General features: G+C 38.0%; 1 protein-coding gene across 2 annotated transcripts; it reads right to left on the bottom strand.

The window, feature by feature from the left end:
- Positions 1–3,719: 3,719 nt before the first annotated feature.
- On the bottom strand, positions 3,720–8,904 carry LOC306883448 (tripartite motif-containing protein 16-like). Of its 2 annotated transcripts, none has more exons than XM_079438721.1 (6): positions 8,266–8,904; positions 7,720–7,815; positions 7,406–7,639; positions 6,465–6,624; positions 6,289–6,336; positions 3,720–4,568 (listed from the first exon to the last, which is right to left on the bottom strand). In XM_079438721.1, exons 1-6 carry the CDS (start codon positions 8,836–8,838, stop codon positions 4,045–4,047), a joined length of 1,635 nt encoding a protein of 544 aa, XP_079294847.1. In that variant the 5' UTR covers positions 8,839–8,904; the 3' UTR covers positions 3,720–4,044. The 2 variants fall into 2 exon arrangements, with proteins under 2 accessions (XP_079294847.1, XP_079294848.1); XM_079438722.1 differs by lacking the exon at positions 3,720–4,568 and adding an exon at positions 5,843–6,036.
- Between the last annotated feature and the right edge of the window lie 5,042 nt (positions 8,905–13,946).

Genomic DNA, 13,946 nt, shown 5'->3' on the forward strand with positions numbered 1-13,946 from the left:
GTCATTTATTATAATGGGTTCATGTGAAGATTGTTTTAAGTTCACTTAAATTAGACGTTAAGTCTAATAAATGTTAAAATTGATAGCTCTCAATTATACTGTAATGCTGAATGGCTACAGTCAATGGTTAAATATTCAGGGGGCAAAATTATTTTTTTTATAGAGACATCAGTAGTATTGATATCAGTGATGCTGGCCTTCAATCATAAAAAAGATACCATTAAAGAAATATAAAAAATATACTGTCTTTATGTTGTTTGTACATTGTACATTTGAAGATTGTTTATTTAAAAACTTGAATGTTAGGTGGGGTTAAGCGTGATTAATCACGATTAATTTTAGAAAAATGTGTGATTAATTAGTTAATTTTTTTAATCGATTGACAGCACTATTTATGAGATTTGTAAATTATTGCATTCCTTTTTTATTCGTAATTTGTACAGTGTCCCAACTTTTTTAGAATCGGGTTTGTATTGCAATCATATAATTTTTATTGATGTGTTTAATTGATATAATAAAAAAGATAACAAAATTAATATTTGGGAAATTATTATTATTAATAATTTTATTTTACCAGTGCAGTAGCATTATTGCAAGCATACCATATTTAAAATAATAAAATCTCATTTATATTTTAAAATTATTATTATTATTGGTTTTATTATTATTAATATTATTGTTAAATACAGTTTTTAAATTTAGTATCAAATAAAATTAATATTTTGAAAGAATTATTATTATTATCAATTTTTATTATTATTATTAAATACTTTTTTTTAAATAGTGATTTTTTTTACAGAGCAGAAGTGTTATTGCAATCATAATATTTTGTGGATGTGTTCAATTGATATAATTAAAAATAAATCATAAAATAACATTTATATTTTGGAAATTATTATTATTATTATCATCATTATTATTATTAAATACTGACCTTTTTACAGTGCAGAAGCATTATTGCAATCATATATTTTTATATGGATGTTTAAAATAATAAAATCAATCTTTGGAAATATCATCATCATTATTATTATTATTATTATTAAACACTGACTGCTTATTTTTTACAGTGCAGTAGCATCATTGTATTGCAATCCTAAAATTTTTATTGAGGTGTTTAATTTATATAATAAAAAGATAACAAAATTAATATTTGGGAAATTATTAAATACAGTTTTTTATTTTTACAGTGCACAAGCATTATTGTAATCATATAATGTTTATGGATGTTTAAAATAATAAAAATAAATATTTGGAATTATTATTATTAATTTTATCAATTGTATATATTATAAAATTATTATTAAAAACTTTTTTAAATTTAGTATTAAATAAAAATATTATTTTGAAAGTATTATTATTATCAGTTGTATTATTATTATTATTATTATTAAATACTGACTTATTTTTTACAATGCAGAAGTGTTATTGCAATCATAATATTTTGTGGATGTGTTCAATTGGTATAATTAAAAAATATCATAAAATAAAATTAATATTTAATCGTACAATTTTTATTCATGTGTTTAATTGATATAATAAAAAATAATTAGTTAACATTAGTTACTGTTTTAACTAACATGAACAAACAGTGAACAATACATTTATTACAGTATTTATTAATGTTTGTTAATGAAAATACAGTTGTTCTCTGTTAGTTCATGTTAGTTCACAGAGCATTAACTAATGTAAACAAACACAACTCCTGATTTAATAATGCATTAGTTATGCTGAAAATAACATGAACTAAGATTAATAAATGCTGTAAATAAAAAGTATTGTTCATTATTACTTCATGTTAACTAACGTTGTTAACTAATGTTAACTAATGAACCTTATTGTAAAGTGTTACCATTATTATTAATAATAATTTTTATTTTATCAGTGCAGTAGCATTATTACAGTCGTACAACTTTTATGGATGTTTAAAACAATAAAATATAATGCATTTTTTGGAAATAATTTTTTACAGTGCAGAAGCATTATTGCAATCATATATTTTTGAAATATTATTAAATTGTATTATTAGTATGATTAAATACTATTTATTTAGTACAGTAGCAGTATTGCAATCATACAGTTTTATGGATGAGTTTATTTTATATATATTTGGTATATAATGTTTTTATTGCTTCTATTGTCATCATTTGTAAGCGGCTTTGGATAAAATCATCTGCTAAATAAATAATGTAAATAATTATTGCAGTTGTAATATTTCTTTATTGATTTGTAATGATTTAAATAATAATGAAATACTATTAATATTTTGGTAATTGTTATTGTTACGGGGCTGACGAGACGTGAGACGTGCGGTTCCATGTGCAAAGCTTTATTATGAAACATGGTCAAGACAGGCAGGGTCGAATAACCAGCAAACAGGTATGTTGAGGGCAAGACAGAAGAGTGGTCAGTAAACAGGCGTGGTCGACGATCGGCGTACAAATCCAAACAGGGCAAGGCAGAGAGAATAATCCAGGAACACGGGCAGGAATCAAAACACAGGAAAACAACGAGGAGGATAACTATGAACAGAGAACGCTTTGTAGTGCAGACAGGCTAACAATACTCGGCGGTGAGCAAGAGCAAGTCCCAGGCTTAAGTAGTGAGTGGTGGTGATTGTGAAATGGTGATCAGGTGTGGGTGTGATAATTGAGAACAGCTGTGCGTGATTAGGGAGTGCAATGGATGGTGGGAAATGGAGTCCAATGTGCTTGTGAGTAAAAATAGTCACTGTGGTGAACGGGTGACCTCTAGTGGTGGTTGACCGGGAGAGCATGGACTAGATTCGTGACAGTTATGTATTTGTATTATTTTATATTATTGAATAGTCTCTTTTTATTTGACAGCAGAATTATTGTATTTGTAACATATTTCTGTAAGTATTTGTTATAACTGAATTAATAATTAAATGAATAAAAAGGATTATATTTCAGCTAAAGTCATATTTGCTTTATTTCTATGGTAATATTTGTTTAAATGAATTAAGCAAAGCCTGCAGATGTTTGAACACATTTGGACATGTTTTAATAAATAAAAGAGCTGATTTGACTGATTCAGTGAATATACAGTCATTAAAACATTTCCCTACTCAGAAAAAAATACATAGACTTATAAGTAAATATTCTGTCATAATCTTTCACTGTGTCACGAGTCTGCCTGTCCTTCCCTCTCTCCAATCCGGATGCACGCCCTCACCTGGTCTCCCTCAGTCATTAATCATGCGCACCTGCACCTCGCCATCACCCTCATCATGGACACTACATAAGCACTCACCCCAGTCACAGAAACGGTCCGATCTCGTTGGTACTACATGGACTCTACGCCAGTGATCATCAAGTTGATGAGTATACCCTCTGATTACCTACCTCTTGTACTCACCTCTTGTTCTCCGTCCCGCTGTCTCCTCTGTCCTCAGACTCGCCTGTGTTGTGGTCGACATTCCTGGGCTCCGGTTCTCTTCATCAGTCTCACTCCTCTAACCTGTGAAGCAAAAGGACATTATCAGAACAGCTACCTGACTCTCACGATATCAGCACCATTACCTTTGAATAAAAGTCACTGTGTTTTCACTTACCCTTGTGTCCGGCTGCTTCTGTGACACACTGAAGATCTCATAATAATTGAATATGTCTTTACTGTAGTTAGAATGAATCTATTTGATTAAATGCTGTGATTTATGTCATATTTGATAACATCAGAAACTCTCCTGAAGCTGATTTCAGTCGATTCATTCATTTTATTCATGCAGCATTCAGACATTTGACACATTCATCAGATGATTTGACATTGTGTTTTATTACAAACAATAGAGAAAATCAGATGAATGATAATATCAGGCTGAGTTTGATAGTAAGAATACAAATGACTGATGTGAGTTTGAGAAAAGCCCAGAAACACAGATCATCCCTGGTTTACTGTCTAGATGAGGATTTCTGATTCATGTTCATATTAATGTGATGAAGAGACTCTATAACATCTGTTACTGATTTATCCTGCTGCTCAAAGCATTATGGGTAGAATCTCTCATCGGTCTATTCTGATTCATCAACACAGTTTCACTGATGATCCAATATAATCAACCCAAAACCCAGGATAGAGGGTCTGAGTGAATGTGGTCTGGACTGTGTGGATGAGGCTCATTGTGTCAGAGACGCTGTAGAAGGACAGAGTTCCTGCTCTGGGATCCACAAACACTCCTATTCTCCTGATGATGGACTTCACAGAGAGAGCAGTCCGTATGTTATTGTGTATGAATGAGTAACTGGAGGAAGAGCAGTCCAAACTCCAGGACTGATCATTATATCCAAACACACACTCTTTACCCTGTCCCTTCCTGCTGATGCTCTTATATGACACTGATATATACACACCATTTCCACTCCACTCCAGCTCCCAGTAACAGCGTCCACACACACTCTCTCTACACAACACCTGACACCACTCATCAAATCTGTCTGGATGATCAGGATACGGCTGATCTGTGCCAGTGACAGTAATCACTCTGTTGTTCTCAGACAGAAGGAGGTTTTTATTCACTGTGTTCAGATCCAGAGTGAACTGATGGGAATCTGATGGAGATAAAACACATCAGAATCAGGAATTATGAATCTGTCTGATCTTCTCATGTAGCTGAACTCTTCATGTTCAGGGTTCACAACACCCAACCTATCTGAGGGGTGTCCTTGTCCCCCCTAAAATAGGATTAAAACCACGCTGTGTACTGTAAATAATGTTTTATACTTAAAATAATTTGAGTAGTAAAACAACACAATCGGGGCAAAAATGTCATTTTGAGTCTCCCTCCCTTGACTCTCAGTGCTTTGGTCCAAATGCTTTCCTCTTTTATATCATAAACACAAGTCCGGTGAGAGAACAAAGTCAAAATTTGTGGAACTCCAGGCTGTCAATTGGCTATTTTATTCACTTATACATCGGATGAAGTGATTATTTTAGTAACAGTAATATTGTGAAATATTATTACATTTTAAAATAATGTTTTGTTTGAATATTCTTTATATTTATTTCTGTGATGCAACGCTTTATTTCCATCAGCCTTTACTCGTCTTGTGTCCCAGGATCCTTCAGAGATCATTCTAATGTGCTGATTTGATATTTGGTTATTGTCAGTGTTGGAAACAATTGTGCTGCTTAATTTTTTTCTGGAACCTGTGATGCTTTATACAGGATTGATTGATTGATTGAACCCTGGCAGGGATTTTCAAAATATAGAAATATTTCCTAACAATATGTGTCTTTACTATCACTTTTTTAATCAATTTAAAATCCTTGCAAAAAAACTAAAAATTACTGACCCCAAACTTTTGAACAGTAGTGCATGTTGTTACAAAATATTTATATTTTAAATAAATGCTGTTCTTTCATTCTTCAAAGAATCCTAAAATTATCACAGGTTATAAAAAATATTAAACAGCACAATTGTTTCCAAAACTGATAATAAATCAGCATTTTAGAATGATTTCTGAAGGATCATGTGACACTGATAGCTGGAGTAAATATGCTGCAAATTCAGATTTGATCACAGAAATAAATTATATTTTAAAGCACATTAAAATAGAAAACTGTTATTTTAAATTGTAATAATATTTCAAGGTATGCCTCTTTTTTGATCAATTAAATGCAGGCTTGATGAGCATTGGAGACTTCCTTCAAAAACATTAAAAACAGTAATAGTGCCCACACTTTTGACCAGTACTTCTGTATGTGTGTGTGTTTACAGTAAATGTGCATAAAGACATGCATACCCACATATATGCTGTATGTAGTGTGCATTTATTAATCTGAATGTAGGCTATACTTTTATCATAAAAATACAAACGAATATAGGTTTATCACCGTTTATTTATTATTATTTTTTTAAATACCTTAACTGTTACGTTTTCGCTAGACTTAAATAGTACGTGCTTGTTTTGACAGATCTGAGATTTGAAGATGGCGCTACCGGAAATGCTTCAGGACCAGACATGCGCAGTAGCTTTCCTTTGTTATTGTTTACGTCCGGTTTTCATCATTTTGAGTCTGCAAAACATTGAAATGGTCTATTAATGTGCTTTCACTCTACAATAATGCTCTCTCGACATTTGTCATTAAAATAACGCAATAGTCTCCCTGCTACACTAATAGTAAGGTTTTCCTCTGTGTATATCCTTACAAGTAAATTTTAGCTGTATTATTTGTGTCCCCTTCAAAAACTGCTCTTGAGAAATTGTTTATTGTCCCCCCTACTGTTAGACCAAATGAGTTTTTCTGCTTGTTTTCTTACTGACTTACATTGTAGGAAGTGGTTCCTGGTCCAGAGATCAATGTTGGTGAATGTGACTGTGGAAATCAACAGACATGAACAGTGTGATTCTCATGATCCTGGATCCATTCCTAACACATTTCTAATATGATGTTCTCCATGATATGAGATGTTTCTGAGAGCAGATGAATCTCCAGGACTTTACCTCTGTCTGAGATCTTCTTGAGCTCCTCTTTGCAGAAATCCTCCAGTTTGTCTCTCAGCTGATGGACAGATTCTCTCAGATCATCAAAAGAGACGAGAGAACTGAAGAGATCATCATTTACGTCTGTAGATTCAGGAGGAGCTGAGAGAGACTGGGAACTCTACAGAAAACAGAAATCAAAACTCATCAGCTCCACACTTCACCCAATAACCTGCTCCAACATCAGATTTGACTGATCTTTAGTAACTCAATCCAGCACTTTCACAGCATCAGCTTTATTCTTCTCATATTCATTACATCACATTAGAGCTACAGATTCTAGTATTTGCTGCTTACACTATATGTGAACTTTCTAGGAAATAGTTTGTATGATAAAACATCTGCTAAGAACATAAATGTCCATCTAACATCTCAAGCACATCAATGGAGTCTGATTGTAGAATTAAGTAGATTTGCTCAGGAAAAGCAGCTCAAAAGCTAGGATTAGATTGACCATTATTTATTACTTTACAGCAAATAAAAACACTGAAACTAACTAGGACCCTTAAGACACACTCAGGTTTGGTTTCAGTACACTGAAGCATTGTTCAGTCAGTCAAGTAAACACAGATTATGTGTGGCAGCTTGCATTTTGGTCTTTTTTAGTAATTTTGAGAGGGGGAGGCAATATTGTAAAGTGAGCAAGGATGGACTGACTATACGGAGCAGTGGGACGCTGCTTTTACAAGTGATTTAAAGAAAAGTACTGACATAAGACCCATCTGAGCAAGATTTCTGGTGCTGAAACCTAAGAGGCGTCTCTTTTAAAAGAAGATGATCAGATGAGAGTCTGACTGATGATTATATAATAAGACACTCATGATATGTTTCTCTGTGAGTCTGGTGTCACAGCAGGATCTGCTCAAGTCCACTATGATCCTGTTCTTCTAGATCTGTGTTACCTGCAGGAACTGGATGTGATCCTGTGTGTGTGAAAGCTGCTCCAGCTCAGCGTCTCTCCTCCTCAGATCATTGAGCTCCTGCTCCAGTCGCTCCAGTCGTCCTTCAGCTCGACTCACTGCTTGCTTTTCCTGATCTCTGATCAGCCGTATCAGCTCAGAGCGGCTTCTCTCAATGGAGCGGATGAGCTCAGTAAAGATCCTCTCACTGTCCTCCACTGCTGTCTGTGCAGAGCGCTGTTAGGACACACAGTGATTCAGGCTTCAGTGAGTCTGAACTGAGACTGAGACAAACTTCTCTTCTTCTCCAGACTCACCTTATGAGACTCCACAGCCTCTCTCAGCTGCTGGAGATCTTTCTCTCTCTGCTGGATTCTCTGCTGGAGCATCTCCTGCGTCTCCTTCAGCTGCTTCTGCAAGACAAACACATGATAGTGAATCTCACAAAAAAGGGCTGTAGATTAAAACTCTAGAAGGTATGATTAATCATTTACCACTATTGTACATGAATTATTATAAAGATCAAGGCCTGTTTCACACTGTAAGTGTAACTATCATAAAAGTTAACCTGACACATACATAGCTTCACACTGACAGTGTTTCTGTGTCTGTCACTGCATTTAACCTGCATTTTGACTGATAGAAGTATATATATGTTTCTTAATCAAGGCCTATTTTATGAAAGATTATGTTGATAAAGGTTTATGGTTCATTTTCAGCAAACAGTGAAACTCTTCCTGCAGCTGCTATTCATTTCTGCTGTCGTGTTCAGAGTGAATGCTGTAAGCTGTTAATATGGTGCTGATATAAACACATATGAAACAAGTGTCAGCAATATTTCACCAGTGTCTAGTGTTAAATACCTGTTTCTCTGTCCTCTGTGCTGCAGCTGATACAGTATCATGGTTTTTATGTTCATCCACCAAACACAGCATACATATACATTTCTGATCAGTGCGGCAGAAAACCTCAAGGAGCTTCTCATGTTTCTGGCAGATCATCTCCTGCAGTCGTCCAGTGGCTTCAGTCAGATTGTGTCTCTTTCCTTTAAACAAACTCTCGTGCTGTTCGAGGTGATTCTGACAGTAAGAGTTCAGACACATCAGACAGGACTTGACGGCTTTGTATTTTCTTCCAGTACAGACGTCACACTCCACATCTCCAGCTCCAGCAGGAACCACACTTTGAAGTTTAGTCTTCTTCAGTTTCTCCACCATTTCAGCCAAGATGGTGTTTCTAGCTAAAGCAGGTCTTGGACTGAAGGTCTGTCTGCACTGAGGGCAGCTGTAGACTCCCTTCTGATCCTCCAGATCCCAGCAGTCTGTAATACAGCTCTTACAGTAACTGTGTCCACAGGGAATGGCCACTGGATCCTTCAGGAGATCCAGACACACCGGACACAAGAACTCATCCTGAGAAATTCTGGCTTCAGCCATTTTACTGCACTAATACAGAGACACAAACACACAACAGCTCAACTACACTTCAGTTTCTGTTTCCCTGAACTCACGTGTTTCCTGTTTCCTGGTTCTGTGTTTGAGTGACGTGTGCAAAACAAGTGTGTCTGTAAAACAGGTTCCTCATTCCTGAGTTTAGTTTCAACACACCTGACTGTTATTAAAGTAAATGCAAAGACCTTGACTAGTTTTTTCAGGTGTGTTTAATTAGAGATCAAACTAAACTCACAGGACAGGACAGATAATAAAATAATAAAAAAATAGAACAAGTACATAAGGAATAACAATATACAAATTGACAATTGTATGTGCAACAAGTATATTGGGGGCAGGCATGGCCTAATGGTTGGAGAGAGTTGGACTTGTAACCCGAAGGTTGAAGGTTCGAGTCTCAGGTCCCGCAGGGATTGTAGGTGGGAGGAGTGACTGTCCAGCACTCTCTTCACCCTCAATACCACGACTGAGGTGCCCTTGAGCAAGGAACCAAACCCCCAACTGCAAATTCCAAGCATGGGACACCATACTTGGTCACATGACAATAACAATTTATTTATATAGCACAATTAATTTCAACTTCTGTCGACCAATGTGCTTTCCAGTAAGACTTTAAAAACAGAAAAACACACACAATGAACAAACAGTAAAATTATGACATCATTTAACTATGCCGTCAGCCATACGCTTTAGAAAATAAAAATGTCTTTAGCCTGGACTTGAAGATATTAACAGAAGAAGCTTGTCTAATGGAGAGTGGCAAGGCGTTCCAAAGCCTGGGGGCAGCAATACAAAAGGCACGATCACCCCTGCACTTAAGCCTTGACCTAGGTGTAAACAATAGATCCTGGTTGGAAGACCGAAGGGATCTAATGGGTTGATATTCAGTCAGTAACTCACAAAGATAGGTAGGAGCCAAACCATTTCGAGATTTATAAACGAGGAGCAAAACTTTAAAATCCACTCTAAAACAAACAGGCAACCAATGTAATGAGTGTAAAATAGGAGTAATATGCTCCCTCTTCTTGACCCCGCTCAAAAGTCGAGCCGCAGCGTTTTGAACAAGCTGCAAGCGGGATATAGCTGTCTGGCTAATTCCAAAATAAAGTGAGTTACAGTAGTCCAGCCTAGATAAAATAAAAGCGTGAATTACTTTTTCAAAATCTTTAAAAGAAAGAAAAGGCTTTGCTATAGAGAGTAAACGCAGCTGAAGAAAGCAAGCTTTGACTACTGAATTTATTTGACGGTCAAACTTTAAGCCATCATCAAAAATGAATCCCAGGTTTTTTACCCATGGTTTCAGACATGGAGACATCTCACCCAGATCCAATTTTGGGGAATCTAAAGATTCAGAAGGGCTAAAAACAATAATTTCAGTTTTCTTTTCATTAAAAATTAAGAAATTTAATGAAAGCCAAGCCTTCACATCCGCCAAACATGCCATAACAGACTCAAAACCCACAGAATTCCGTTTAACAGGCAGATAAACCTGAGTGTCATCCGCATAGCAGTGAAATGATAATCCATGTTTTCTAAAAATCGAGCCAAGAGGGAACATATAAAGAGAAAAAGCAGAGGAGCCAGAATGGAACCCTGGGGAACCCCACAAGGTAAAGAAGCATTTATCGAGTAATGTTCACCCATCTTGACTGAAAACTCCTATTTGCAAAATACGATTTAAACCAATCTAGAGCTATACCTCTTAAACCAATGCAATGTTCTAATCGATCAATGAGAATAGCATGGTCAACTGTATCGAAAGCGGCCGTCAAATCTAAGAGCACAAGAACTGCAAAATCCCCAGAATCACATGATATTAAAATATCATTAAGAACCTTCAAAAGCGCAGTCTCAGTGGAATGGCATTTACGAAAACCTGACTGAAATGTTTCAAACATTAAGTTATCAGCTAAAAAACTTTGTAGCTGTGAGAAAACAATTTTTTCCAGAATCTTGGAAATGAAAGGCAAATTAGAAATAGGCCTAAAATTCGTTAAAACTGATGAGTCCAGATTCTGATTTTTGAGCAATGGATAAACTACTGCATGCTTTAAGCAATCAGGCATAATACCAGATTCTAAACTGCGATTAATTATAATCAAGAGATACGCTGCAACATCAGTAAAAATTTGCTTAAATAAAAAAGGGGGAATTATATCCAAAGATGATCAAAAAATAAATAAAAATTCTTCACATGATGGAGAAGAAACCCCAGGGGCTAGACCGGCCGAAGGGTTGAGAGTAGCATTAATAATACTAGAATGTACATTTCCTGAAGAAAATGTGAGGGGGTGCTTGGCGTGGCAAAACTCGCCACTCGGTTGCTAGGTTGGCTTGAGTGGTTTCCTTGGCACTGCTGGGCGGTTGCTAGGCCACTAGGGATGGTTGCTAGGGCTGTTGCTAGGGTACCCACGGTGGTTGCTAGGGTGTTGCTATGCGGTTGCTAGGGTACCCAGGATGGTTGCTAGGGCGGTTGCTAGGGTACCCAGGGTGGTTGCTAAGGTGATGCTATGTGGTTGCTAGGGTAAGTGGGGTGGTTGCTAGGGCGGTTGCTATGCGGTTGCTAGGGTACCCAAGATGGTTGCTAGGGCGGTTGCTAGGGTACCCAGGGTGGTTGCTAAGGTGTTGCTATGTGGTTGCTAGGGTACTTGGGGTGGTTGCTAGGGTGTTGCTATGCGGTTGCTAGGGTACCCAGGATGGTTGCTAGGGCCGTTGCTATGGTACCCAGGGTGGTGCTATGAATGATATAAACCAACTCCCATGCCTCTGTGACATTCAGAATGGAAGATATCCCTCTTTGGATTTTGGTTGCTAGGGTACTCTGTTTGGTTGCTATGGAGTTGCATGATGAAACTGCAAAGGCTTCTTGTCACTATGAATGATATAAACCAACTCCCATGCCTCTGTGACATTCAGAATGGAAGATATCCCTCTTTGGATTTTGGTTGCTAGGGTACTCTGTTTGGTTGCTATGGAGTTCCATGATGAAACTGCAAAGGCTTATTGTCACTATGAATGATATAAACCAACTCCCGTGCCTCTGAGACGTTCAGAATGGAAGATATCCCTCTTTGGATTTTGGTTGCTAGGGTACTCTGTTTGGTTGCTATGGAGATGCGTGATGAAACTGCAAAGGCTTCTTGTCACTATGAATGATATAAACAAACTCCCATGCCTCTGTGACATTCAGAATGCAAGATATCCGTCTTTGGATTTTGGTTGCTAAGTTGCTCGACAATGGTTGCTAGGGAGGGGCTAGGGTGTGTTGAGGTGATTCATGATTGGTTGTTTGCTGCCCCGAGTCAAACGAGACCACCCTCATATTTCTATGACAATTCAGTCCGGAGATATCCCTTTGATCTCTTTCAATGGATGTCTATGGAACTTGTTGCTAAGGTTCTCTAAATGGTTGCTAGGGCGTGGCTTGATGGCTTCACAATGATCCTGAGATATTGATTGGTCGTCTGAGTAAAATGAGCCCACCCCCTTATCTCTATGATACTGTGATCCAGAGCTATGATCAATACAAAATCCCTAAGCATTTTACCATAGTAGGAAAAACGCGCTGTTTCATGGGCCGTCCCTCACCATAGTATGTCAATGGGGCAACTTTGGGGGGCTCTTGTGCCCCAGGGGTAGAACTTATACCCCACTGCGGGGTATCTTCTTGCACAGCTTGATAGCCTCTCCAAATATGGTGATTCACAACTTTCTACGAAATTCTCGCTCGGAGCTACGAGGCGTCAAAGTTGGCCGCAATGCATTGTCTATGGGATTTTTTGCCCGCTTTTTTGCCCCTGGGGCAAACACCGTTACCCCGATCGCTTATAAAAGTCATAGCACACCATTCCCGAATAATCCGCACAATTTGACGCCTCATTCGTTGGTCTGTGACAAAAGCTGCGGGAGGAGTAGCGCGTCAAACTTTGTACGGAAGAAGAAGAATAATAATAATAAGTATGAAGAATAATAATAGTGAGTGCTTTGGCAAGCACCCCCTAACTAGAATGTACATTTCCTGAAGAAAATGTGAGGGGGTGCTTGGCGTGGCAAAACTCGCCACTCGGTTGCTAGGGTACCCAGGATGGTTGCTAGGGTACCTATGATGGTTGCTAGGGCGGTTGCTAGGGTACCCAGGGTGGTTGCTAAGGTGTTTCTATGCGGTTGCTAGGGTAATCAGGATGGTTGCTAGGGTACCTAGGATGGTTGCTAGGGCGGTTGCTAGGGTACCCAGGGTGGTTGCTAAGGTGTTGCTATGTGGTTGCTAGGGTACTTGGGGTGGTTGCTAGGGTGTTGCTATGCGGTTGCTAGGGTACCCAGGATGGTTGCTAGGGTGGTTGCTAGGGTACCCAGGGTGGTTGCTAAGGTGATGGTATGTGGTTGCTAGGGTAATTGGGGTGGTTGCTAGGGTGTTGCTATGCGGTTGCTAGGGTACCCAGGATGGTTGCTAGGGTGGTTGCTAGGGTACCCAGGGTGGTTGCTAAGGTGTTGCTATGTGGTTGCTAGGGTACTTGGGGTGGTTGCTAGGGTGTTGCTATGCGGTTGCTAGGGTACCCAGGATGGTTGCTAGGGCGGTTGCTAGGGTACCCAGGGTGGTTGCTAAGGTGTTGCTATGTGGTTGCTAGGGTACTTGGGGTGGTTGCTAGGGTGTTGCTATGCGGTTGCTAGGGTACCCAGGATGGTTGCTAGGGCGGTTGCTATGGTACCCAGGGTGGTGCTATGAATGATATAAACCAACTCCCATGCCTCTGTGACATTCAGAATGGAAGATATCCCTCTTTGGATTTTGGTTGCTAGGGTACTCTGTTTGGTTGCTATGGAGTTGCATGATGAAACTGCAAAGGCTTCTTGTCACTAAGAATGATATAAACCAACTCCCATGCCTCTGTGACGTTCAGAATGGAAGATATCCCTCTTTGGATTTTGGTTGCTAGGGTACTCTGTTTGGTTGCTATGGAGTTGCATGATGAAACTGCAAAGGCTTCTTGTCACTATGAATGATATAAACCAACCCCCATGCCTCTGTGACTTTCAGAATGGAAGATATACCTCTTTGGATTTTGGTTGCTAAGGTCCTCTGTTTGGTTGCTATG

The sequence above is a fragment of the Barbus barbus genome, assembly GCF_936440315.1.
Source record: "Barbus barbus genome assembly, chromosome: 17".
In the NCBI taxonomy this organism is placed as follows: Eukaryota; Metazoa; Chordata; class Actinopteri; order Cypriniformes; family Cyprinidae; genus Barbus; species Barbus barbus.